Source organism: Arachis ipaensis, chromosome B4 (genome assembly GCF_059453495.1).
Source record: "Arachis ipaensis isolate K30076 ecotype BB chromosome B4, ASM5945349v1, whole genome shotgun sequence".
NCBI lineage: Eukaryota > Viridiplantae > Streptophyta > Magnoliopsida > Fabales > Fabaceae > Arachis > Arachis ipaensis.
In genome coordinates this window covers 120,992,573-121,018,026 of record NC_142439.1, presented here as the reverse complement: position 1 = coordinate 121,018,026, position 25,454 = coordinate 120,992,573, and the positions used below count along the sequence as shown (strand labels likewise).

The following is a 25,454-nucleotide window of genomic DNA, read 5'->3' as shown; positions in this document are numbered from 1 at the left end:
TCTAACTGTGATATCTAATTATCAATATCAACGCTCCATTAACATTTATGTACCAAAATTGTTACATAAAACTAATTTAAATCCCATTTATAAATTTATAAAAGACTAAATAAAATTAATTAAAATATTAAAAATTAAATTAAAATTTACATATAAATTTAAAAAACAAATTGAGTATTAAATATATTATATATCACCAAAGAAAATTGGAAGATCCCCTACTTTTGACCTTATCGATTTCAAACATGAACTTAGTCAAGTTAGAAAAGCTTCCGTATACTCCCCTTTATATATGAACGATATTTGTGCCACTCTTAATCATTATCCAACTCAATTCAATTCAATTATATCTCAAATTTGTGCCACTCATATATAGAACCTCAAACGTTGTTATTATCATGTCAAAATCACCAACATCATCATCATCTCCACCCTCTGCCACAGCCATAATCAATCATCAGTACTGTCTTCCCCATGAAGTTGATCTTATAATCACGAAGCAGGTAACTTTTGGCGGCGATGATAACTTCACCGTCACAGACATCAACAAGAACGTTGTTTTTACCGTTATGGGTCCTCTTGCTACCTTCGTCATGCCGCGCAAGGAACGTTTCTTGCACGACGCTCGTGGCAACACCGTCCTCCGTCTTCGCAAGGCGGTAATAATTTCTCCGATCCATCAAATACACTTTTATTACAACTCTGCCATTTTCTTGTTTAGACTTTCTCTACTTGAGCTTATATTCTTTCTTTCCCAACAGAACACAACACTTTTTCTTGTATTAATTTCTCTTTAAGGAGTTTTTTTTTTCACTATTATAATTTGAAGTTTGACACAAATACAAAAGTGAATCCCACCTTTTCACCTTTTATCTTTAAAAGTGATGAGTGTTTAATATGTTGGATGTGAATGAGTGCAGATAGGTGAGGATATTTGGAAAGCATATAGAGGTGAAAGTACGGAACAAAGGGATTTGATTTTCAGTCGGAGACAACCGCCACCGTTCCAGCTAAAAGCCAACATGGGCGTTTTCTTATCAAATAACACCACACAAGTTTGTGACTTCAAGATTCTCAAACAAAATTCCTTCGGTCAATCTTGGCTTGTTTGCATCGGCGAATCAGACACCGTCGTTGCCCAGGTTTTTATTAGATCGTTATCTTAAGAGAAACTTATTAAAAATAGGTGGTTAATGGAACAAAGATTCAGGCGCTCGTAAAAAAACTGTTTAAAAGATATTATTGATAAAATAGTGTGTAAATAATTTTAAAATATAATTAAAAAAAATTAATAAATAAGATATAAATAACAAGATTTTTGTATTTAATAAATGATTTTGATTCGAATTTTTTGTAATAATATTTAAATAAATATTTAAAAAAATTAAAATAAAATTTGATTTCTAGATTTTTTTTGAAAATATTTAGTCATGCATTCATAGTAGAAAAAAATTTAAAAAATTTACTTAACATAATATAAAAGATCTTTTTTTTAATAATACTTGCAAAAATTTATATGAAAATATAATCTTTAAAGTCGCTATTTAAAATATATATATATTATCTAATTTTTTTTTGTTGCATTTTTAAATCTTACAAGAGTTTATTTGTTATTAGTATCTTTTAGGATTATTTTTGTTAGCGATATAAATTTTACTATTTTTTGTAATTTACTCAAAATTATATTTTAAAAATGTTAGATAATTTGATATGGTTAAGTGAGCCATCTAACTATTTTTAATATCATCTTCACATAAAGATTTATTAATAAAAATACTTTTCTTAAAAATATTATAAAAGATATTTTATTAAAATAATATTTTAATAATGCATTAAATAACAAGATTATTTTCAATAAGAGGGAATATATTAATAATAACATTGTCTAAAAAGACACTTTATCATTTTCTTAGAGGTACCATTAGAAAAATTATATTTAGTGGTCATTAATTTTATTTTTAGCAATAATAAAAATAATCACTAATATATTTATTGATAATTAGACATTAATTATCTTATGTTGTTGCTAAAAAATTTTAGTGATAATTATATAATTATCGACAAAAACTTTTTTAATAGATAAAAAAGTATATAATTATTATTATAATATGTAATTATAATGTAAATATATAATTATTGTAAAAATATAAATTAAATAAAATATATAATAATTAATTGGTTATTATATTATTGTTATTAAAAATTTGTCACTAAAAATTAATTTTATTGTAGCAAGGACAAATAAGACAATAATAAATTTTAAGTTTTTGGATATGAAAGTGATAATATATAATATTGCTGAAAATAGTTAATATTAATGATGACATCTTTTTTTCTTTTATTTCGTAGATAACACATGAAGTGTTCACTTGGTTTAGCAGAAAGAAATTCATGGTAAAAGTGTATCCGAACATTGATTATGCATTCATAGTGGCGCTAACTGTGACTCTTGAATACCACCTCAGCCATAGTGACTTGGCAAAGTTCTCAAGCTAAGGAAAACCGCCGCTGTTTCTTCCCCTCAATAATTAGTGTGAATTCGGTATGGTGTCTACTCTGTTTCTTGATTATTGGATGACAGCTAATCAGCTATAATATGGTTGTAATTTGCCTCCTTTTTTAATTTTATTTTCTCATCTTGTGTATATAGCTAGCTAGTGGATACTCACTGAATTCCTCTCATTCTCTTTCTACTTTTCAATATATATTTTAATTTTTTACAAATAATTATTTATTTAACCATTTAATTATTTAATATTAATTTTTTTATTACATCCATAAATCTAACTTCATTAATCGTGATAAAAACAACGCAATAGATAGAATATTTCATTAAGTATTTTTTCAAAAATATTGTTTACCCACTAAAATCCGTCACTAAAATTAATCATCGTGTATTTATATATAAATATATATAATTTCATTTATTTTTAATATATTTTATATTTTAAAATATATTATACACTAATAACTAATTTTAGTATACTCTTAGTATAGTTGGTATTTTTATTTCAACTATCTAATACATTAGCGCAACAATTTATATATTTTTATTCACATCTTATTTTGGCTTTTTTATTTAAGAGTAAAATATTGTTTTTGTCTTCAACATTTGGAAAAAGTTTCAAAATTGTTTTAAATCGTCCTATTTAAGTCTCTAATGTTTTAAATTTATCTCAATGATGTCCTACCGTTAGAAATCTGTTAACAGAATTGACGATATGACAAAATTGAGATGATTTTGAAACGTTAGGAAGTTAAATAGGACGAAATATTGGGGATAAAAATGATACATTACTCTTAAAAGAATTATCAAATTAAGTAAAATAAAAATAAATTATAACGGAATGAACTGTATTATGAATTTAAGTTTTTTTACTCATCAAAGAACTTTAGAATGATTAATAGATAAACTTTTAAAAAAATAAAAAAAATGAATATGATACATATATATATATATAAAATAAAAAATAAATTATACCTTTTTTTAATGTATCGAATTTTTTTAGTGTTTAATTTAAATAAATTTTATTTTTAGCTTAGAAATAAAATTTAATTTCATCCTTTAATAATATCAATTTTTTTATAGTACGTAGTTATTCAATTATTTTTTAATCACATCTAAGTAAATTATACTTAATTATATTACTTTCATTATAAATATTTTTTTTTTAAATTTTACTCTTAAAGATTTTTACTCATAATGAAATATTTGTAGAATGACTAGTACATAAACTTGCGAAAAAGAAAAAAAAAGAGCATGGTACATATACAATAAAGTATAAATTATATTTTTTGTCTCTAACATACCGAAATTCTTTAATGTTTAACTTAGTTAAACTTTAATTTTAATTTTAAAATAAATTTTAATTTTATCCTTCAGTAATATTAATTTTTTATAGTAAATAATTATTTAATTATTTCTTTAGTTGCATCTAAGTAAATTACTCTTAATCACATTCTTTCATTCTAAATAAATTTATTTTTTAATTTTACTCTTAAATACATTACTTTTGTTCTAAGTAAATTTATTTTTTATTAAGAGTAAAATTAAAAAATAAATTAAATTATTATCTGTTGTAAAAAATGAAAATTATTGAAGAAAAAATCAAAATTTATTAAAAAATTAAAAATAAAATTTAATTAAATTAAACATTAAAGAAGCTCAGTATATTAGAGACAAAAAGATATAATAATTTTTATTTTATTGTATATATACATACTCTTTTTTATTCTTTTTCTGAAAATTTATATTCTAGTCACTCTACAAGTATGAGTAAAAATCTTGAATCCGTAATGTATTTCATTCTATTAAAATTTATTATTATTTTACTTGATTTTGTAATATTTTAAATTAAGAGTAATGTATTATTTTTATCCCTAATATTTTTGTCCTATTTAAGTCCTTAATGTCTTAAAATTATCTTAATTTTGTCTCACCATTAATTCCGTTAACAAAATCACTAACGGCAGAACAACATTGAGATGATTTTGAAACGTTGGGAATCTAAATAGGATGATTTAAACGTTAGGGACAACTTTAAAACATATCCCAAATGTTAGAGACAAAAACGATATGTTAATCTTTATTTAAATAAATTAAAAAATTCCTTTAATTGTTAAAATGTACATGACACAAAAAATTTCACACGTATATTCATTTTAACTTTTAAGGATTGGACCAGCAAAATAGATTTGCACCCCAATTTAAAGGAGGCGCCCACAAAAAAAAAAAAAAAAAAACCTCCAAAGGTTGCGAAGAGAGCTCCATTCCCGGTGACTCCATATTTTGTGGGCTTAGAGATCTCTATTTCATGGGTGCCTCTTATGAATTGGGATGCAAACTCATTTTTTCACTAGTCCAATGCATGAAATAGCATAGGCAAATGTTGGACAAATTTTTAAGTAATAAATATTTTGAAAATTAAAGAATCTTTGTTTTAGTTATTTAGTAATTTAAATAAAAAACCTCTTATTCTTGCAAATAATGAAAAAAGTGATATATATTTTTTTTCTAAATGATGGAAAGGTAAGAATTTATGTTGGATAGTTATTGTATGAGATGTGCATGAGAGCGGATGAATTTGAAATATTTATTAAAAAAATGAAATTAATTTTTTATACGACCGACCATTATAGGTTGGATATACGTCATGATTCAGCTATATACAGATGTCAAAAAGTTTAGGCTTTCGAACTGCGTAACAAAAGAAACTCTATTGAGGGAAGAATAAGTTTGATGTGAGCCGTGCCAGTTCGAGTCTGGTAAGTTGCTTCTAGCTCCTGCCTTGTCTATGAGAAAGGCTTTTTGCTACAGACTACTCTGGATACTCAAGAAATAAGCCCTGCCCTATTTAAGAGAATGTCGAAGTGGTTACTGATCCTATCTAAACTTGACAGAACAAATATTACATTTCTATACTCCATCACAGATAAGACCGTCTAAACTAGACAGAAAATCCTTCTTTCCGGCTCCAGGATCAATGCTGGCCTATCGCGGCAGCATAAGACATGACAAAAAAGAAAAAGACTGGAGCAAATTTTTGTTTATTCCATCGAGCTAAAGAAAGAGTGAAAAGCCAGCAGTAAGGTTCAGAGCTGGCCGCCAATTGACCTGTTCCAAAACGGGACCGTAATGCGGCACCTGAGACTCCTTTAGATGAGTTAAATCTTTCCATGTAACCCATGGAATGGCACCTTGGTATGACCAAGGAAGCGTTATAAGTCGGTTATTAATAACAGTCATCAAAGCAACTCAAATATGCTATTATTTTCCGTTTAAAGCAAAATTATTCAGAGACATAACTGTTACTCTTCGTTTCAAATACAAAAGAAAGGGTAAGAATGTCGTTCAGATGATTACAATTTGCAAAGCCTATTATTCACTTACTGACTTGAGCATCGAAGTATCTTTTGCAGATACCCACCCTTTGTTCTCTCATTGCCGACGTATAACTCATTCGACGGAAAGCTTGCAAATACTCATTGACGGATGAGCTATACAACGGTCAACCTCCACAAGAACAATTGGCGCCCACCGTGGGGCCTAGAAACAAAAACCCTTCTTTCTTTAGATCCCAAAACTCCCATTCCTGTTCATGACTGACCAACCTCCTCCCACAGCATCCGAGCTTCTTCGAATGGTAACAAGTTAATCAGCATATGACAGAAGATAAATAACGAATGGAAAACCAGATAGTCGAGCTAACCAATGCTCGGATTGCTCATAATGATGATCATAATGAACGGCAATATGACGATGAAGAAAACTCTGATCCAATACATATCTTTGAAACTCAACACCCAAAGGGAGACCAACAACAAAACGATGACGATGATGGATTAGACAATACTGTTGGACCATTCATGGCCAACGTCATGAATTTCAAGCTACCTAGGATATTCGTGTTACGAATCACTTTGAGTCCCAACGATGGCATGGGAGATCCAAAAAAATACGTCAAGAAATTTTGATCTATGATGATAGTGAACGGTGTTTCTGATCCTATTTTATGTCGTTGTTTTCCTACCATTTTAGACAGTCCTGCACTTGAGTGGTTTTCATCTTTGTCTGCAGGTTCAATTTCACACTTTTAGAAGCTCGCTAAACAATTCGAAGATAAGTTCGATGCTTCTTCCCTCTATCTACATGATTCCGACTATCTAAACACTATCAAGCAAGGATAGCACGAAAGTTTAAGGGAGTATGTCACCCGCTTCACTAAAGTAGCGATGAGCATCCCAAACCTTCACCCTGAGGTACACCTGCATGCTATAAAGAGTGGACTCCGTCCTAGGAAGTTCCAGGAGGCCATCACAGTGGCCAAACCCAAAACCTTGGCTGAGTTTCGGGAGAAAGCCAAGGGTAAAATAGAAATTGAAGAACCGTTCCAAGCTCGGAAATCCAAGAAGAACCAAAACAATAAGAATGACGATAAAGCTCGGGACAACAAGAAACCTTTCCGGTTGACACTGCGTTATGATTCTTATAGCCAGTTCAACACCAAAAGGGAGGAAATCATCAAGGAAATACTGAACTCGAAGCTAATCAAACCTCCTCGGAAGGCTGAAACCTACCAAGATACGAAGAATGTGGACAAGACTAAGTACTGTGCTTTTCATAAAAAACACCGGCACATTACTGATGAGTGTGTTGTAGCCAAAGACTTGCTTAAGCACTTAGCTCGGTAAGGACATCTGGACAAATACATCGGTGGCAACATCCAAAAGTGCACTACACATCCATTTGACATATCTTCTGCAGGTCAATCTTCTCGAGACAAGGACAAAGCACATACTGCTCCACCCAATCAACCCCACGGTATGATTAATTGCACCTCTAAGGGCTTCGCTGGTGGCGGGGTATCAAGCTCTGCTCCCAAACACACTTACTGAGCTATGCTCGCTGTGAAAAGCACCATCAACAAATCATCAGACTTTGCCCAACTTGCCTGAAATGGCGTTCCAACCGTCCGATTTCAATTCAACCAAACTTAATTTAGATGACCCCATTGTCATCTCCATTCTACTAGGAGACCTAATAGTTTCCAAAGTCTTGTTGGACCTAGGAAGCAACACTGATGTTTTATTTTACTCTATATTTCAAAAAATGAAGTTGAGTGATAACATATTGCAACCATCAACTGGAGACCTGGTCAGATTTTCAGGTGAACGAATGCCTATGTTGGGATCGGTATAGTTACACACCACACTTGGTGAGAGCCCTCTAACCAAAACTCTAGATGTTCAATACCTTGTGGTTGATTGTTTTAGCCCTTATAACCTAATCCTTGGCCGACCTTTTTTTGAATAAGTTCAGTGCAATTGTCTCTACAATTTATTTCTGTGTTAAGTCTCATGTGCAGAACAACTTGTTGCAATAATTCACAGTGACTACCGTGAAGCACGACACTGCTATAACATCAATCTCAAAATGCCTATATCTCACGAGCTATAGGTGCACAAATAAATGTCGTCCACAACTCGCTCAAGCTTCATTCTTTAGCTGAGTTTCAAGATCATCCTACCCCCATGGAGGAATTACAAAAAAAATCTCTTTAACTAACAATCCAAACAAGTTCACTTTTGTAGGATCAGCCATGCAAAACAACAAGAAAGAAAAGCTTAGCCAATTTCTTCAACAAAATGCCGACCTCTTCACTTGGACTCCCGCTGACATGCCCGGCATTGATCCTTCTGCAATATCTCATAAGCTGGCAATTAACTCATCAATCCAACCTATAACGCAGAAAAAGCGTAATCTTCGCTTGGAAAAGAAAGAAGCATCCTTACATGAGACCAAAAACTCATTGATGCAAATTTCATTCGAGAAATCAGATTCATAATATGGTTAGCTAATGTTGTCATAGTAAAGAAACATAATGGTAAATGGCGTATGTGTGTCGACTTCACTAATTTAAACAAACCATGTCCTAAAGATGTATATCATTTACCATCCATTGATGCTTTAGTTGATAATTCATCTGGCTTTGGCACTTTAAGTTTTATGAACGCATATTCTGGATATAACCAGATCCTCATGCATCCATTAGACTAAGATAAAACTACTTTCATAACTAAATATAGTAAATTTTGCTAGCGGTGATAAAACGGGTCAAACTGCCAAAACCGTCGAAAAAGGAGGGTCGAGATGAGATTTTGAACCCGCCAAATTTTAAAAACCCGCTAAAACCACACCGCAAAAACCGCAGGTGGGTCAGGCCCGGGTTGCCGGGTTTGGGGGCTATCCCGGGTCGTGGGATCCGTGGGCCGGATCCATTTGAAGAAGGGAATTGCTTTTTGTGCCGATGCCCCGAGGAAACGGGATAGCGCAGTGAGCCGTCCGGTGAGCTTTTGGATATCGTTAAGGTTTTTTGGGCTCGTCATTTCAAGGATGGCACGACATTTCTCTGGGTTAGCTTCCACTCCGCGTTGTGTGATCGTAAAGCCGAGGAATTTTCCTGCCTCCATTCCGAAGGCGCATTTTGCCGGGTTGAGTCGCATTTGGTGTTTCCGTAGGGTGTTCATTATGAGTTTGAGGTCGCTGATGAGTTGCTCGCCGGATTCGGTCTTGGTGAGCATGTCGTCTATGTAGACTTCTAATTTGGTCCCGGACAGGTTCTGGAGTATTTTGTTGACGAGCCTTTGGTTGGTGGCTCCGGCGTTCTTCAGGTCGAAGGGCATGACTGTATAGCAGTACGTCCCGTCGGGGGTGATGAATGCCATTTTTTCCTCGTCAGGTCGGTGCATAGGTATTTGGTTGTAGCCGGAGTATGCGTCCATGAAGCTGAGGTATCGATGGCCGGATGCGGCGTCTACTAATCCGTCGATGTTTGGTAGGGGAAAGGCGTCCTTTGGACAGGCTTTGTTGAGGTCCGTGTAGTCGACGCACATTCACCACTTCCCATTGGATTTCTTTACTAGCACAACATTGGTTAACCACGTCGTGTAGGGTAGTTCCCTGATGAAATTTGCTTCAAGTAGGGCTTTAACTTGCCTTTTGACCTCGGCTGCTCGGTCTGGGGACATTTTTCGTCTCCTTTGTGCCACGGGTTTGACTTTGGGATCTACGGCTAGCCGGTGGGATATTAGGTCGGGGTCTATTCCAGGCATGTCGGTTGGTGTGAACACGAACAAGTCTCGATTTTGTTTTAGGAGTTAGGAAAGATCCTCTTTAAGGTCATACGGGAGGTTCCTGTTGATGAAGGTGTATTCGTCTTTGGTTTGCCCTATTTGTAGTTTTTCCATGTCGCCTTCTGGTTCTGGCCTAGGTTGGCCGTCTTGTCGTGCGTCCAGGTTGGCTAGGAATATCCCAGCCGCGTCGCGTGACTTCTTTCGTAGAGCTAGGCTGGTGTTGTCACACTCTGCTGCGACTTCCCGGTCTCCATGGATAGTACCGATGGAGCCGTCTTCCGTTGTGAACTTCATAAGGAGGTATTTGGTAAAGATGACGGCGGAGAAGTCGTTGATTGTTTTTCTTCTGAGAATGACGTTGTAGGCGGTGGAGTCTTTTAGGACCACGAATTCGGATAGAATTGTCTTCCTTTGGTTACCCGTCCCTATGGTGAGGGGGAGGGTGATGGAACCGTCCGGTTTGAGGAAGTTGTCTCCGAGTCCCGTGACGCCGTTGCGGTGTGTTTGGAGATTGTCTTTGCGGAGCCCGAGCTTGTCTAAGGCTCCTCGGAAGAGGATGTTGGAGTCTGCGCCGGTGTCCACCAAAATTCTTCGTACTAGTCCTGTTCTGATTCTTGCCGAGATGACGAAAGGGGCGTCTTCGGCCGAGGTGTCGTGCTGGCAGTCCTCAGGTAGGAAAGTTACCGTGTTGTCGGCAGTGGTGGTTGGAGTTTGGTTTTTGACGGCCAGGACTTTGAGTTCCTTTTTTAGTGTTGATTTTGACTTGCCCGATATGTCTTTGCCTATAATAACGTTTACTATTATGGTTGGGTCTTCCTCTGGGTTTTCCCTAGGGGGTTGTTTTTGCGTTCTCGGGTTGCGTCCTTCTCTTTCTGGCGACCTGTCTCTTTCCGCGCGTTTTGGTTCTCTGATGATTTTGGTGAACTCTGGGAGCTTGCCATCTCTTATGGCTTGTTCGAGAGCGTCTTTAAGGTCGAAACAGTCTTGTGTCCTGTGTCCGTAACCTCGGTGGTAGTCGCAGTAAAGGGTTTTGTTACCGCCCGTTCTTTCTTTGAGTTGTCGGGTTTTTGGGATGATACCTCGATCTGCTATTTGGTGGTATATCTCGGTAATTGGGGCTGTCAGGGGTGTGTAATTAGAGAATTTTCCGATTCTGGGTGGTCGGTTTGTGTTTGTTGGTTTGGGATGGTCCCTCTGATTTTCTCTGGGTGGCGGGTTATGCCGGGTTGCCGGGTTGCCGTGTTGGGTGTTGTTGTGTTGCCGTTTGTTGGCAGCGACGACCTGGATGACCTCCTCATCGTTTATGTAATCTTTGGCGACGTTCTGGATCTCGTGCATGGTCCACACTGGTTTGGTGGTGAGGTGCTTGCGGAAGTCTTCGTTCATGAGCCCGTTGGTTAAGCAGAGGCTTGCGACGGAATCTGTGAGCCCGTCGACCGTTAGGCATTCGTCGTTGAAGCGGTCGAGGTATTTTCTTGTGGACTCGTCCTGTTTCTGTGTGACCCCTAGCAGGCTGATGGGGTGTTTAGCTTTAGTGATTCTGGTTGTAAATTGGGCCATGAACTTTCGTGAAATGTCGTGGAAACCGGTTATGGATCCGTTAGGGAGGGCGTTAAACCATTTGATTGCCAGCCCTGCTAGGGTCACCGGAAAAGCTCTGCATCGGACTGCGTCGGCTGCACCTTCTAGGTTCATCCTGGCCTCGAAGGCCGTTAGGTGTTCCTAGGGATCTTTAGTTCCGTCGTAATCCATGTCCGTGGGTTTATCAAAACCTTTGGGGAGTTTTGCTTTTAAGATCCTTTCCGTGAAGGGAGTAGCTCCCATTATTGTGTGGTCGTTTCTCGTGCGCTTGATTTCTCGGTGTCATCGGTCTTCATCTGAGTCGTGTTGATGACTTAGATCTCGGAAAGCGTTGCGGTTGTGCCTTTTGCTGTGTTGCCGTTCTGGCAACTTTTCCCGCCTGGGGTCGCACGAGGCGCTGCGATTGTCTCTCCTGTCGTGTTGCCGGGTTGGCGATCTGCCGCGGCGAGATTTTGACCTAGAGGTTGTGTGGCTTCCGTTTTCGGTGTTGTATCTTTCCTTGGTGGCCACTCTGCCTTCGAGTTCCTGGACTCGGAGGCAGAGATCTTGGATTATTTGTGCCGCTTTGTCTCCCGTGTTTTCGGGGTGCCGTGGTTCCACGACGACGTGTTCGTTTTCTTTATTCTGCGCTGGGGTGGCATGGTGGATGGTGCTCGCTATCCTTCCACGGTTCGTGACCTCCTGGTGTTCGGGGGTCGGATTTCTTGTTCGGGAGTTATCTTGGCTTAGGGAGGTTTCTTCAAGTACGTCCCCCATCCCGGCTCAATCGGCGCAAGTCCCCACAGACGGCGCCAATGTACTGGATGCCTCCGGTACGGGTTGAGAGATGGATCGGAAACTTGCAGGTCGAGGCGGATGCCGGATTATTTGACTGGAACAATGGGGGGTGGTACCTGCAAAGACACTCCGACGCTCAAGTCAGAATGGATCTAAGAGGTAGAAGGTGTGAGGAATGAATGAATACCTGGAGGGATCTGGGTCCTCTTATTTATAGGTGATGGTAGCTATCTTATCTTATCTTATTTGAATAAGATAAGGGAGACGTTTGAATTCGAAAGTTGGTTAGGAACTCTAGTGGGCTGATTCCTGGCCTTCTTAAAAGGTTTCGGTGGGTCGAGTCCAAATAACCGAATTTGAGGACTATTCCGGATCGTGAGATCCGTGGGCCGGATCCATAACAGTAATATACTTCAAATTAACATTGAAAGATAATTATATAAAAATTTAACTATCACCTGCATCAACAATTTAATATCATTTTTGGGATCAAAATATATAATAGCGTAATCTAATCAGCTACAATTTACATGTGTTAGCCTTCTAAAATAACATTGTAGCATCTTATAATAGTGTCATCTAATCACCTATTAATATATAATTAAAATGTATTTTGTAAATAAAAATCATACAATATATACATAAAAAATTAGTGATTCGACATATAAAATATATATTAAAATATATAAAATAATATATATAATTATAGATTTAGATTTTTATTTTATATTTTTTAATTTTTAATTATTATTATTATAAATTTAATTTTAATATATTATTAGTATAAAATAATTTTATATGTAACGTGACGTTAATAAAAATAATTATTTTTTATTTTAATTGAATAAATAATTATTTAAAAAAATATAATTATATAAAATATTTTACCCACATTAAAATTAAATTTATTATTATATTAAAAAGTTGTTTAGGAGAAAGTAACGGTGGATCGGTTTAAAACATTGTACGGTCCAATGTATCTGCCGCCAGTAATACAGAAGTCAGAAGATGTATAATATTACATTACTGATCATCTTCAATATAATTTCAATATTATTATCCTTAGCTTCTTACGCGCCAAGAAACTGCATCAAAGTTGACCAATTCGTTCAGACTCCAAAAAGGCAAAAACTATACATTAGTATATATGCTTGAAGTTTCATTCGTAAATTCATATCAAACTGTATATATATAGTTATGACTTAATACAATATTAAATTAACACCTTGAAATTAATTACGAAAACACAAACTTTTGAGTACTCAACGCACGTTAGCCCATTAATTTAATTTTTTATTTATTAAATATGTACCAAAATTAATGAATATAAAACTAATTAAAATTAAAAATATTGCGTACCCATTAATTAAAAAATCTTAAATTCAAAATTTAAAATTTATATATATAATAAAGACATTTAAAAAAAAAAGAATTTTTACATCAAATATTTTTATACTTTTATATTATATGTACGATAAGAATAATAATGTTAGAAAGTTAATTTTTTAACTTAATATTAACTAATTTTTAAAAAAATTATTATAAGTTTTAGATCATAAATTTTAATTATAAATTCAAATTATAAATTTAAAAAATAAAAATTTTAGCCAATATTGGCTAGATAAAAGTTAATTCTTATACTTTCCATGGTAGACATGGCTATTCTAATATAATTATAAAAAGCAAAGTAAAATTAGTCACGTCCTAAAATGAACATTATGGCATACATAACACCAACAGCACCACCGTTACCATTTGAGAGTGCCATAATCCACCCTCACATGATGCCATTAATAACCCCAACAACACCACCATCACCATTTCCGGCCGCCATAATCCACCCTCACATGATGCCATTCATAACCCCAACAACACCATCATCACCATTTCCGACCGCCATAATCCACCCTCAGTACTGTGCTCCATATCCAGTTGGCCTTGTACTCAAGAAAGAGAAGATTATTCTTCATAAGTATACGGTAACAGACATCAACGACAACGTTATTTTTACGGTTACTAGCCCTTTCCTCACTATGCACCAGCTTCGTTGTTTACGTGATGCTCATGGAAACACCATCCTCCATCTTCGCAAAGAGGTCATTAATTATGAAAAATATTAGATATTAATTATTTTTTAATATTTATTTTAGGTAATGCTAAAGGACTAATAAAATTTATTGAGTTTTGACGGTAGTTAATTAATAATATTTAAAATTATTGGCTAAAAATATATTATTGAACTAATAGACTAAAGGTATTGGAGTATTGGAGTATTGGATTACTGACCAAAAATGTGAGCTAATATAAAATAAAATTGCTTGTCCTTATAATTTTTTCATTATCTTATGAATTTGATTTTGTTGCGTGCAAAAATAATTTTACATATACATTTATTAGTTTTCTAGTATTTTCCAACTGCAAGAGTAGTATTATAAATTAAATTTCTATTATACAATAAAAAGAAAAATTATTTTTATAATTATTTTTTTTTTAACAAACTGTACTACAATTTGAAGTTGAATTCAAATGAAAAGAGTATCTATCGGTACTTTTGATTTAATCAATGGATGATATTTTTCTCAAGTTCATAATTTTTTTATAAATAATTTTAGTTAATTACGGAAATCCGAATCCTAATTAACCAGTCTTATAAAATTTACATCCAACATTGAAATTTAACTTGAAAGCGGCGCTATATTTAATTCGTTGTTATTAGCAGCTATTTAGAGATCAATGGAAAGCGTTTAGAGGCCAAAATATGGAACAATTGGAGTTCTTTACTCGGAATGTGGATGTGTTCTTGGCAAATAACATCACTGGAGTTTGTGACTTCAAGCTCGTTGAAGCAGGTTTCTTTGCACGAACTTGGGTTGTTAACATCGCTGAATCTGACATTGTTGTTGCCCAGGTTTATTTTCTTCTCGTTTTTCCAGTTTTTACTTTCATTATTTGGTGGTTAGAATCCTGTATTTCTCACTTGAATTTTTGAGTTTATGTTCGATTTTCATTTTTTTTAAAATTAACGGCTAGATATAAATAATTATTTATGACTTGTTACTTAAGAGTAATATATATGAGAGATCAGATGGTTATATACATAAAGTTAGGACTTATAGTTTTTTTAATTTTTTTTTAAAAAGAGTAAAATCTCAGTACAAACTCTGTATTTGATTTAATTTATCATCACAACGCTCTAAAAATAACTTGTAGCTTTATTATTAATTGCCTCTAATAAAAAACCAACAAAACTATTACTTTCCATAATTAGTCCGATCAATTACCGTAAAAACGATGTTTCATTACACATTCAAATATTTTTGTCAACTAAATTTAATTAAATTACACTAAATTCAACAAAAATTATTTATATAATATTGTACATAAATCATACACTTTTTCTTTGAGTTCTTTTTTCTTCTTCATTTCTTTCTCATTTTTCTTTTATTACTGCTGCTGTTACTGAACTTTTTTTATTTCTTTACCTCCTTTTTCACCTATTAGTTATTATTGCATTTTTTATTTCTTCTTTTATTTTTTTGTTTAATTTTTTTATTTTTATTCTTATTAAGATAGTAAAACAAATAGAATTAAAAGAAGATAAAATAAGAAGGAAAAAATGAAACAGAAAAAAAAGGTGATAATAGATAATAATGAAAAAGTAGAAAAAAATTTTGAATTGCGTAAAATTTATCAAAAAAATAACACTGAAATTTTTTAACTGTGATACAGAAAGTTTCTTAATTTTGATATTGAAATTTTTTAATCGTGACAAAGATTTTTGTCAACAGAGTGAAACAAAAAGAATTATGAGAATGTAAAAGAAGATGAAAAAGTTTTTAATGATGCAGAATTTATTAGAAATAATACCAAAGAAGAAGAAGAAGGAGAATTTTAAATTATGTAAAATTTATTAGAAAAATAGTACCGAAATTTTTTAACCATGACACGTAAAAAATTTCTTAATTTTGACACTGAATTTCTTAGCTGTGACAGAAAAATTTTTAACCAATTTTTTTAATTGTTGAATAAATTAAATGATATTAAATTCATATATAAGAGGTCTAGTCATTTTTGTGTTATTTGTAATAAATTGATATATTTTTTTATTTCAAAATGTATTGTATTTTGTTGGTTGAGAAAGTTAAAGTTTTGGATTTGTGATTCTTTAAAAGATTTGTGTCTTTTATAAAAAAAATTTGTATCGTTTTTAATAGATTTTTTGTGTCATTAACCAAAAATTCTTATGTCATTTTGTTATCATTAAATTAATTATCTGATATTAAACTAGAAGAAGAAGAAGATGATGACGGTAATGATAGTGATGATAACGATAATGAAGGAAGAGGAAAAAAAAATAAATAAATAAGAGAAAGAGGAGAAGAAGGAGATAACGGAGAGATGATAATAAAGATGAAGAAAAAATAGAAGAAAAAAAACAAAAATGAGAGAACAAAAATGTAAAAATCAATACCATATAAATTCGATTCGGTTGAAATTGGTTAAAAAAATTCAGCTTAGTTTTCTAGCATTCAGCTTAGTTTTCTAGCATTTTTGCCATAAAAAATAGTGAAAATTTCATTAATCATGGTAATTTAAACTGAAAGATTTTTATATTGTACGGTAGGTGTTATTTTTTTTCTAATGAAAACACTGTTAACAACTCAAATAACCAGTTACATACAAGTAACTATATGAAAAATTGCGTATTTTTCTACAAGAAATATATAGCTAGAATATAATACCGATATAAATTTATCTAAACAACTTTTTTTAGTCATATGTTATTTTCTTTTATATTTAAAGAAAAAATTGATCCTGGTGGGAGAGTAGAGAAGGAAATTAAAGAGTATATCAAAACCTATTCTAATCTAAAATAGTTAAAATTTCAGATTCCAATCTCATGAACTAAACCAAAAGTGTAGCATTATTATTTGTCAAAATTAAAGGTCGTGTTAGATGTGCTTATTATAATATTATTGTAGATATAAACGCAAAGTTATGATGATATAATTGCTATGATTGTAGATAAAGCACAAGTTGGGTAGATTTTTTACAAGAGAAAAGTTCATAGTTACAATATGTCCAAACATTGATTACGCGTTCATAATGGCTCTAACTGTGACATTTGATGACTACATTAGGAGGAAGAAGGGGAGGAGGAGAAGGAGAAGAACATAAGAAGAATTTCACAACGGAAAAAAATAGTTAAGCTTTATGCATGGAACATTAGGATCATATACCTGTTATATATGATTTTAGTTATATATACTATTCTCTGGTTTTAAGTTAGATGTAATAAAATGAAAATATTTGTTAACCTTGTTATAGATAGATAGATAGGATGTTTTAAGTTTGATGCATTTTTAATCAATATTTAAGCTTTAATAAGTTTTGATAAAAATTGAACTTGACTTTGGAGTAATTTACTATCACTATTTTAAACAGTGGTTTAAAGTGTTTGATAAAAAAAAATGATAATTATGACTACAAATTCTAATCTTAAATGATTGTGATTATAGAATTTTAATGCTAATTATTACACGACAAACCTAAATTGATTTAGTTTTAGTCTTTATTTATTCTTTTTTGGGATTATCATCATTTAGGTTATTATTTTAGAAAAAGACAAAAATTGCCTAATTTTGTTGTGAATTAATGACAAAAATAAGCTGGACTATAATCATACTTTTAGATTTGAATTCTTCTTAGACTATGACCAATTTTATGGTGTAGAAGAAAGATTTTTTTTACACATGTATGTTTTTGTTATCAATAGTAGTGTGTAATAAGTGTCTAAAGGAAAAAGAATTGAGGACAATATTTGACAATATTCAGGTGAGTTTTAGTGTGCTTTGTCCCTGAAATATGTGAAGGGGTTATTGATTAAGTATGACAAGTGTGATTATGATGATGGGTCTCAGTTTGGAGAGTTTGTTTGGTTTTTGTAAAATACTATCCATTTTGGATCATTGTCATATTCATAAAGTAATTTATTGTTGGACGTTTATTTTTTGAGTTGGCCCAATTTTTTTTGGACATGTAACATGTTCTGAAATAGTATTTCTAACAAAAAAAAAGAAAAAAAGTAACACTGTTGAAAACAATTTAAATTCATCAAAGTTGATCCGTGAGCCCCTTTTAAGCCAATATTGGCATCCACTGTTGCAATATACATCAATTATGGAGGTTGCCTAATTATTGTTCGTCCTTGTCGTCAGTGCGTGTAGCTCTTGTTGTAGTCCCACTGAAAAAGAAGGCATTTTGTCCCGTTCTATTCGGATTCATATTGAGGAGTTTTCTATCTTCTTGTGTTGCGGTTTCATCACGGAGGTATTTTTTTTTTTTTTGCGCTAATGTTGGATCTGGATTTGTGGAAAGTTTTTGCCATTTTGAACAGCACACAAAAATATAATGAATCTTTTAATGTGTGAGTGAGTGTGGTTTAGGATTTATATTTAATTGGTGTATGTTGATTATTATTTTGTGTGTGTGGTTTATGGTTTATCGAAAATTATAATGTGACAATGAATTACATTTGTTTATTTTATACAATATGGGTGTGTCAAAGGTAATGGAATTTATGTGGGAGGGCTATGAAGGTGGCTCGGTATAATAAAACAAGTCAAAAGGTAAATTAAATTCTTTAATGTGATAGATAAAGTTGATGGGGGAGGAATATAATAGAGATTTGGAGGATAATAAATTCTTACTGTTAATCATTGATCTTAAAAGCTTGTGATGTTGATTATTAATGTAAAATGTGGATACATATTATTTTTTACTTTGATAGTTGAAATTAATATGTTGAATGTAATAAATTCCATCTAATATAGTCTTAACTTGAGTTCTTGAGTTGGTGTTAATTGCATATTAATTTATAAAACTAAATATGTTGTTTAAGATGGTGTATTTTGTGTAAATGAAATTGTTAGCAATAATTTTTTGCAAGTATTTTATATTTAGATAAATCTATATTTAATAAAAAAATTTATTGTATCTATTTGTGAAGTTTAAAAACTTTAAAATTAAATGACGGTATTTAGGTTAATTATCTTTATAAATTATAAAATGTGAAATATATGGTAAAAAAATTATAAACAATCATTGTAGTAACAATTTGTTCATGTAGGAATGAAGATTAGATAACTTATATGAAGTATAAATTATAATTAATGATTTTTTATTATTGTTGATTGCTGTGGTAATGCTTACTTGTTATAAAATTGTTAACGATGATGTAATTTTTCATATGGAATGTAATAAAGGTAAAGAGAATACCAAAACTTTCTCCTTAGCATAAAGTGAAGTTGAAGTAGACAATTCTTCGGAAGATAATGAGAATGATTATAAAAACGGCCAAGCTCATTCTGATGAGGATATTTTTCGATATGAAGATGTGTTGGGTTTAGTGAAGATGAGATACTAAAGAAGGTCTTTTGAACCGAAGAGTGCGGGTACGAGTTCTACATGAAATTGGAGAAATGTCATGGATTTGGTATCTATCAAGGAGATTACGGGAAGAATGAAGCTGGAAATGTAATTAGAAGAAGGTTCTTTTGCAATAGGACATGGTTGAGGGATGAAAAGCACTACAACAAATTAGATTGGAGGAGATCCCACAGGCCGCACTACCAAAAAAAAAAAAAGGTTAAAATGGCGGTTTTTATGGGAATTACGGCGGTTATAACCGCCATTATGACCAAAAACGGCAGTTCCAAGAAACGCTGGTATTCTGGGCGCCATTCTGATTATTACGGCGTTTTTTTACTGTAATAATGGCGGTTTATAACCGCCGTTTTTACCTGAGTTTAATGGCATCCTTCTCGTTTAAAATGGCGGTTTATAACCGCCGTTTTTACCTCAGTTTAAAGGCATCCTTATCGTTTAAAATGGCGTTTCTAACCACCGCTTTTACCTGAGTTTAATGGCATCCTTCTCTTTAAAAATGGTGTTTCTAACCGCCGTTTTTACCTGTATTTAATGGCATCCTTTTCGTTTAAAATGGCATTTCTAAACGCCATTTTTACCAGGGTTTAATGGCATCCTTTTCGTTTAAAATGACATTTTCTAACTGCCATTTTTACCAGGATATAATGGCACCATTTTTGTTTAAAATGGCGTTTTTAGCCGTCGTTTTTACCTAATTGCAATTTTATACTTTTTAAAATGAGATTGAAACTACGTATTTAAAGTGACGTTTTTAGAACTCAAACTTTAAAATCTCATAATAACCAAAAAGCATAACGTTAAAACAAACATCATAACAAGATTTTTAATTCATACATAGTCTCCGAAAATAGAAAATCATAATCCAAAAACAAAGTATCAAAGATAACATTTTTCAATAATTTGTCTTAACATATATCTATAATACTTAATACATAAAATCTTTATCATACAAGATCATGCTTCTTTGTTTCTCGCTCCAGAAGACTTACTTCCTAACTCTCTTGGTGATGGAATCTCACTCTCTTGATCCAATCTCTACAACAAAAATATAATTATGAGCACAATAAAAAAGGATATAAAACTGAATCTGAAACTATTAATATGAAATTATTCAATCAAAAAAGAAAACTCACATACACTAACTATTTGCACAATAAATCCTCTGTTTTTTGGGAATTAGGAAAAGAAAACTCACACTAATTTAACTCTATTTCAACCATCGATCTCTCTCTGTTTTGTCAAATAAATATCCATGTAGCTACCCTCCAAATTATATCTTAACTTAAAACTGCCATATACCACATACACCATCACCACCACCACTTTCACTCTATATATATATACAATCACACAAACTGCACTTTTATACAGTACTACTTGAATTCAGAGCTACTACTTCATTCTACTCTTTATCATAATCATAATGGCCAAGTTAAGTGCTAGAAGCATGAAGAAGAGTGCTACTAGTAACAGTTTCAAGTTTGTGGTGGAGAAACTAATTCATAAGAGTTTGTTAATGAGGAGAAACAACAAGAATAATGTTACTATAATATAAAACAACATGTGTACTACTTACTCTGTGTGTTACTAGCTACTACTTCGATCTAATTTTGGATTAACTTAGCTTCTTTAAAATGTTTCTTAACTTTCTTGCTTGCACCTTTTAATTTGTTATATGTATATCAATTTTTCATAGGAATCAATTAGTCTTTTTCATTATTAGATACAGTTTTTACTTTTCGATATTAATAGATTTATGGAAGATTCACCCTTTAACACAGTTTTTTATTTCTTTAAAGCAGGAAACAAATCTATGCTGTGAACAGGTATTCTAATGCTATGTGAACAAAATATCTGAAACAAACAAGTAACTGCATTAGTACTAAATCATAGTACCAGCAATATGTACTGTATCTGTAATTAAAACAGTAACCATACCTTGTGGATTTAGGAGGAACATTCGATATTGAGAGTTTATTAATGTCGCTCACTACCAATTCTTTTCGTAAGAAAAATAATGTCCCACTTGACACATTTACTGGAATCAAAATCAGGAGTGCCACCACAGTCACTAGAACAAAAATCTTTATGCTGCAAATATAAGAAAAAATAAGCAAGATTGAGAATAAGCATGTGGCACAGTAAAATAATTTGAATAACAAAGTTAATTTAAAAATAAAAGTAGCTGCTTCTACTAATTTTCATGATGTGCAAAAAAAGATACACTCCTTCTGCATATTGATAATTCATTTTTGTGTAATTTATATCTATACAAACTAATTTAATATAAAGTTATGTGGAGTAACTATACTAATTCTGAAATTCCTAGGACTGTGTAAATATAATTGTTCACTGTCATTGAGTAGAACAATACCATTTGGATTTTTTGTTTTCTTTTTTTTTAAAATTTATTTCTTGCTTGATAATCAGTTGCATATCTGAAGTTCTGAACAAAAAATTGTAACAAGAAGAAGTATCTATTGGAAGTTGGAAACATCATCCAATATGTGCAAGATTAACATAGTAAAATAAAATTAATTAGGAATATAATTATAAAGCTATAGATGCAGGATAATGTAACAGTTTCCAAATACACCTCTGATTAACCACCAGTGAACACTAGAATGCTAATGTTACATTGTCATAAGGGTAAAACAGAAATTTATAACGGTTCAACAACATGACTAAGAAGATAAGATTGACTTGGTCGTATAATTAATTAACTAGACATTACCAACACATAATTATTAATAATTCATATCTAAACTTTCAATCTTTATAAGGAACGGCCAAAAGACTTAAAAGTAAAGAAATCTAATTGGCATGTATACATTGGCTATACTAACTAATTTTCTGAAAGAAAAAAATGTTATATAGACTAAAGCTTACTTTTGATAATGAGACCTTTTTATCTGAGATTTAAGTTCAAAAGCATGTCATTTGAGGAGTTCCAAGTATAGCCTATATACTACAGATTGGAGATTTCTACAAGGAAGAACCCTGCCAAAAAGAATAAAGATATCAACATCACATATGAAAACACTACTAAACTCTGAGTGAATGAGAACAGTAGCAGAAATCAGATACAGGGTAAGCAATTTTCTTAACAAAATTAAATTTGATAGCTAAATTAAATTCAAAGCATTTGAAATTTTGAACACAAAAATTAATATTAGAAATCAATATATGACAACAACAGTAACAACCATCAAATTTTATTCCATCTTAATAAGCAACAACTTAAAGAAAAAGACTAAATAAAGAAAATCTCTGATAATAAGCAGTGAACAAATGGAGAAAACAATAAAAAGGAGTAAATAAAAATACCTATTGAAATCTAGGTTCAAATCAATACTGCAGTTAGCATCAAGTTACTTCTGATCTAAGATCCCAATTCACAGTCCATATCCAAATCCTCCACTCCACCAGCCCTTAAATTACATGATATAGCAAAGAAAGAGTAATAATTAATGTAGAAATTTGAACTGCATTTGTGACAGGAACATAGAGACTAGTAATTATTATTATCAACTCAAGTTAATTAGTTCTATAAAGATTTAAGCTATAATTTAAGCTATAATTTACAAATCAAAGCTGGAAAAAGAAGAAATAGCACTCACATATATGAAGCTATTCTCCTGCGCTAGGTTTCCATCATCAGACACTGTACTTATCAAAATTCACATCACATTTTCACCGTTACAACAAATTTTCGAGTGAGAAGCGAACCTAGAGAGAGAGAGAGAGAGAGAGAGAGAGAGAGAGAGAGAGAAGTACCATCAATGGAAGGAAAGGGAGAACAAAAGGGAGGCACTGAGGATTTTGGCAGAGAAGAAGGACAGCAAGAAGCTAGAGGAGACATCACCAGCGGAGATCGTCGCCGGAGGAGGAGATGCCGCCGGAGGAGATCGTCAAGGAACGCATAGAATCAGAGATTGCCACACAATGGAAGCAGTAGTGTATGCACGCATCTTCAGCAACGACCTAGTGTTTCTGAAATTAGGGTTGGAATGAATTGGGCTTTTATATATATGGGAGATACGGTGGGTTAGAACCGCTGTAATGACCCAAATCGCCACCAAGGACAAATCACTTAACGGCAGCAATAAAAAACACCACAATATCCAAATATTATAGCAGGTTTTCAAAACCACCATAATATAAATGCCATTTTAAACTCTTTTTTTTGTAGTGCCAGAGACACGGACGAATTGTCAAGCCCTGTTGTCTATATACTTGGATAAAGGTAGTTTAATTTGGAAGGTTCAAAAAGTTATACTCGAACATAACCATGAGTTGACACCTAAGGGGATGATCCATATGATTCCGAAATTTCGGGGGATCTCTGGTTCTGCAAAGGCTCGCATTGGATGGAATGCATGCCTATAGATTGCCAACAACAAAGATATTAGGGTACATGGCTGGGATTCCCGACGGGTATTCTTTGTTAGGCTTCACCAAAAAAGGACATGTGCAACTACATCAAACTACATCGATCGCACAAAGCATGCAAAGGTTGTTAATGGTGACACAAATGCTACGATAATTTATTTGTAGGGTAAGGCAGCATCCGATCCAATGTCAATGGCATGGTATAACTTAATATAGGATGGTATGTTGGCAAACTTGTTTTGGGATAATGTAGCAAACAGAGTTGACTTTCAACACTTTGGGGATGTTGTTGCATTTGATTCAACTTATAAGAAGAACAAGTACAACATGCTACTTGTCATTTTTTCAGGTGCCAACAATCACAAGCAAACAACAATTTTTGGATTTGGGTTGGTGTTGAACGAGACAATTGCCTCATTCAAATGGATGTTAGACAATCTATTAAAGGTGATGTCATAAAATTCCCTCCATTGTGGTTACTGATGGGGATGAGTTGATGATTGCAGTAGTTCGGGCAATATTTTCTGAAGTCACCCATCGGCTGTGTGCATGGCAGTTGCAGAAGAACTCTGGCTTTGTGTTTTGCTTCTTTCGGAGTGCTCCTTTTCTAAACTCACCTCATCATCAGGTTTCTGGGTTTGGTCCTTTGCTTCTATTGCTAGCGATGGCCTTCTGCCTCCTTTGACTGCATTAACAAACAACTGTTGAGGGTGGTTGGTTGCTAGTGCTTCCTCCTGCTCTCCCACCATCCAATCTTCCTCCCTTGAAACCAACAACTCTTCTCCTGTAAACTCACATCCGTCACTTCTTGTTCTGACTTTTTTAACATTTTATTGCACTTGATTATCCTTTTTTTTAGTGAACTTCCTAAGTTCATGAGACCGTGAATGTTCTCCACAGACGAAACCGCCCCTTATGACGGTGGCTGAGGTAAGGTATTTCACAAAGAAAGGAGAGATTTCATTCTTTTTGCACAAGTTGATGGAGATAGAGATATTCTAGTGAGTATTAAAAAGTTTCTTTAATTGTTAAAATTTACATGGCACAAAAATTTTCACACGCATATTCATTTTATCTAGAATTGGGCCAGCAAAATAGATTCGCACCCAATTCGGAGGAGGCGCCCACGAAAAAATACCTCCAAGGGTTGAGAAGGAAACTCCATTCCCCGTGACTCTATAGTCTATATTTTGTGGGCACCAAGGCCGATTTGAGCCAAGTTCATGTCGTGGGCACTAGAAGGGAAATGAGAGCTCATTTTGTAGGCTTAAATCGGTCATTTCACATGCTTAGAGATCTCTATTTCATGGGTGCCTCTTATGAATTGGGATGCAAACTCATTTTTTCACTGGCCCAATACATTAACTAATATAGGCATATGTTGTAGGTAATGAATATTTTGAAAATTAAAGAATCTTTGTTTTAGTTATTTAATAATTTAAATAAAAAACCTTTTATTCTTGCAAATAATGAAAAAAAGTGATATATTGTTTTTATTTTTTTCTAAATGATGGAAAGGTAAGAATTTATGCTGGGTAGTTATTGTATGAGATGTGCATGAAAGCGGATAAATTTGGAATATTTATTAAGAAATGAAATTAATTTCATGTGATGTTTTTTTT

At 32.9% G+C, this 25,454-nt stretch overlaps 3 protein-coding genes across 5 annotated transcripts; 2 read left to right on the top strand and 1 right to left on the bottom strand.

Moving 5' to 3' along the window:
• The first annotated feature begins 220 nt into the window (after window positions 1-220).
• Window positions 221-2,724, top strand: LOC107637963 (protein LURP-one-related 15). The gene is made up of 3 exons (XM_088485349.1): window positions 221-659; window positions 921-1,142; window positions 2,350-2,724. Exons 1-3 carry the CDS (start codon window positions 399-401, stop codon window positions 2,494-2,496), a joined length of 630 nt encoding a protein of 209 aa, XP_088341475.1. The 5' UTR covers window positions 221-398; the 3' UTR covers window positions 2,497-2,724.
• A 6,933-nt stretch (window positions 2,725-9,657) lies between these two features.
• On the bottom strand, window positions 9,658-11,328 carry LOC148568993 (uncharacterized). The gene is made up of 2 exons (XM_088484851.1): window positions 10,713-11,328; window positions 9,658-10,598 (listed from the first exon to the last, which is right to left on the bottom strand). The coding sequence occupies exons 1-2, from the start codon at window positions 11,326-11,328 to the stop codon at window positions 9,658-9,660; spliced, it is 1,557 nt and encodes a 518-aa protein (XP_088340977.1).
• A 2,372-nt stretch (window positions 11,329-13,700) lies between these two features.
• Window positions 13,701-17,169, top strand: LOC110271562 (protein LURP-one-related 10-like). 3 transcript variants are annotated; one of them, XM_088483192.1, is made up of 4 exons: window positions 13,701-13,772; window positions 13,839-14,087; window positions 14,711-14,899; window positions 17,017-17,169. In XM_088483192.1, the coding sequence occupies exons 1-4, from the start codon at window positions 13,701-13,703 to the stop codon at window positions 17,167-17,169; spliced, it is 663 nt and encodes a 220-aa protein (XP_088339318.1). The 3 variants fall into 3 exon arrangements, with proteins under 3 accessions (XP_088339318.1, XP_088339317.1, XP_088339316.1); XM_088483191.1 differs by having other exon boundaries at window positions 13,701-14,087; XM_088483190.1 differs by having other exon boundaries at window positions 13,701-14,087; window positions 14,708-14,899.
• The last annotated feature ends 8,285 nt before the right edge of the window (window positions 17,170-25,454 follow it).

Bases quoted from the DNA above. Each gene is read 5' to 3' on its own strand.
- LOC110271562 (XM_088483190.1), top strand. From the start codon at position 13,701: ATGAACATTATGGCATACATAACACCAACAGCACCACCGTTACCATTT. The intron at 14,088-14,707 runs GTCATTAATTAT...CGTTGTTATTAG, and splicing joins TCCTCCATCTTCGCAAAGAG to CAGCTATTTAGAGATCAATG. The intron at 14,900-17,016 runs GTTTATTTTCTT...CTATGATTGTAG, and splicing joins CTGACATTGTTGTTGCCCAG to ATAAAGCACAAGTTGGGTAG.
- LOC107637963 (XM_088485349.1), top strand. From the start codon at position 399: ATGTCAAAATCACCAACATCATCATCATCTCCACCCTCTGCCACAGCC. The intron at 660-920 runs GTAATAATTTCT...GAATGAGTGCAG, and splicing joins TCCTCCGTCTTCGCAAGGCG to ATAGGTGAGGATATTTGGAA. The intron at 1,143-2,349 runs GTTTTTATTAGA...TTTATTTCGTAG, and splicing joins CAGACACCGTCGTTGCCCAG to ATAACACATGAAGTGTTCAC.
- LOC148568993 (XM_088484851.1), bottom strand. From the start codon at position 11,328: ATGAACCTAGAAGGTGCAGCCGACGCAGTCCGATGCAGAGCTTTTCCG. The intron at 10,599-10,712 runs GTATCATCCCAA...TCGACCTTAAAG, and splicing joins CCACCAAATAGCAGATCGAG to ACGCTCTCGAACAAGCCATA.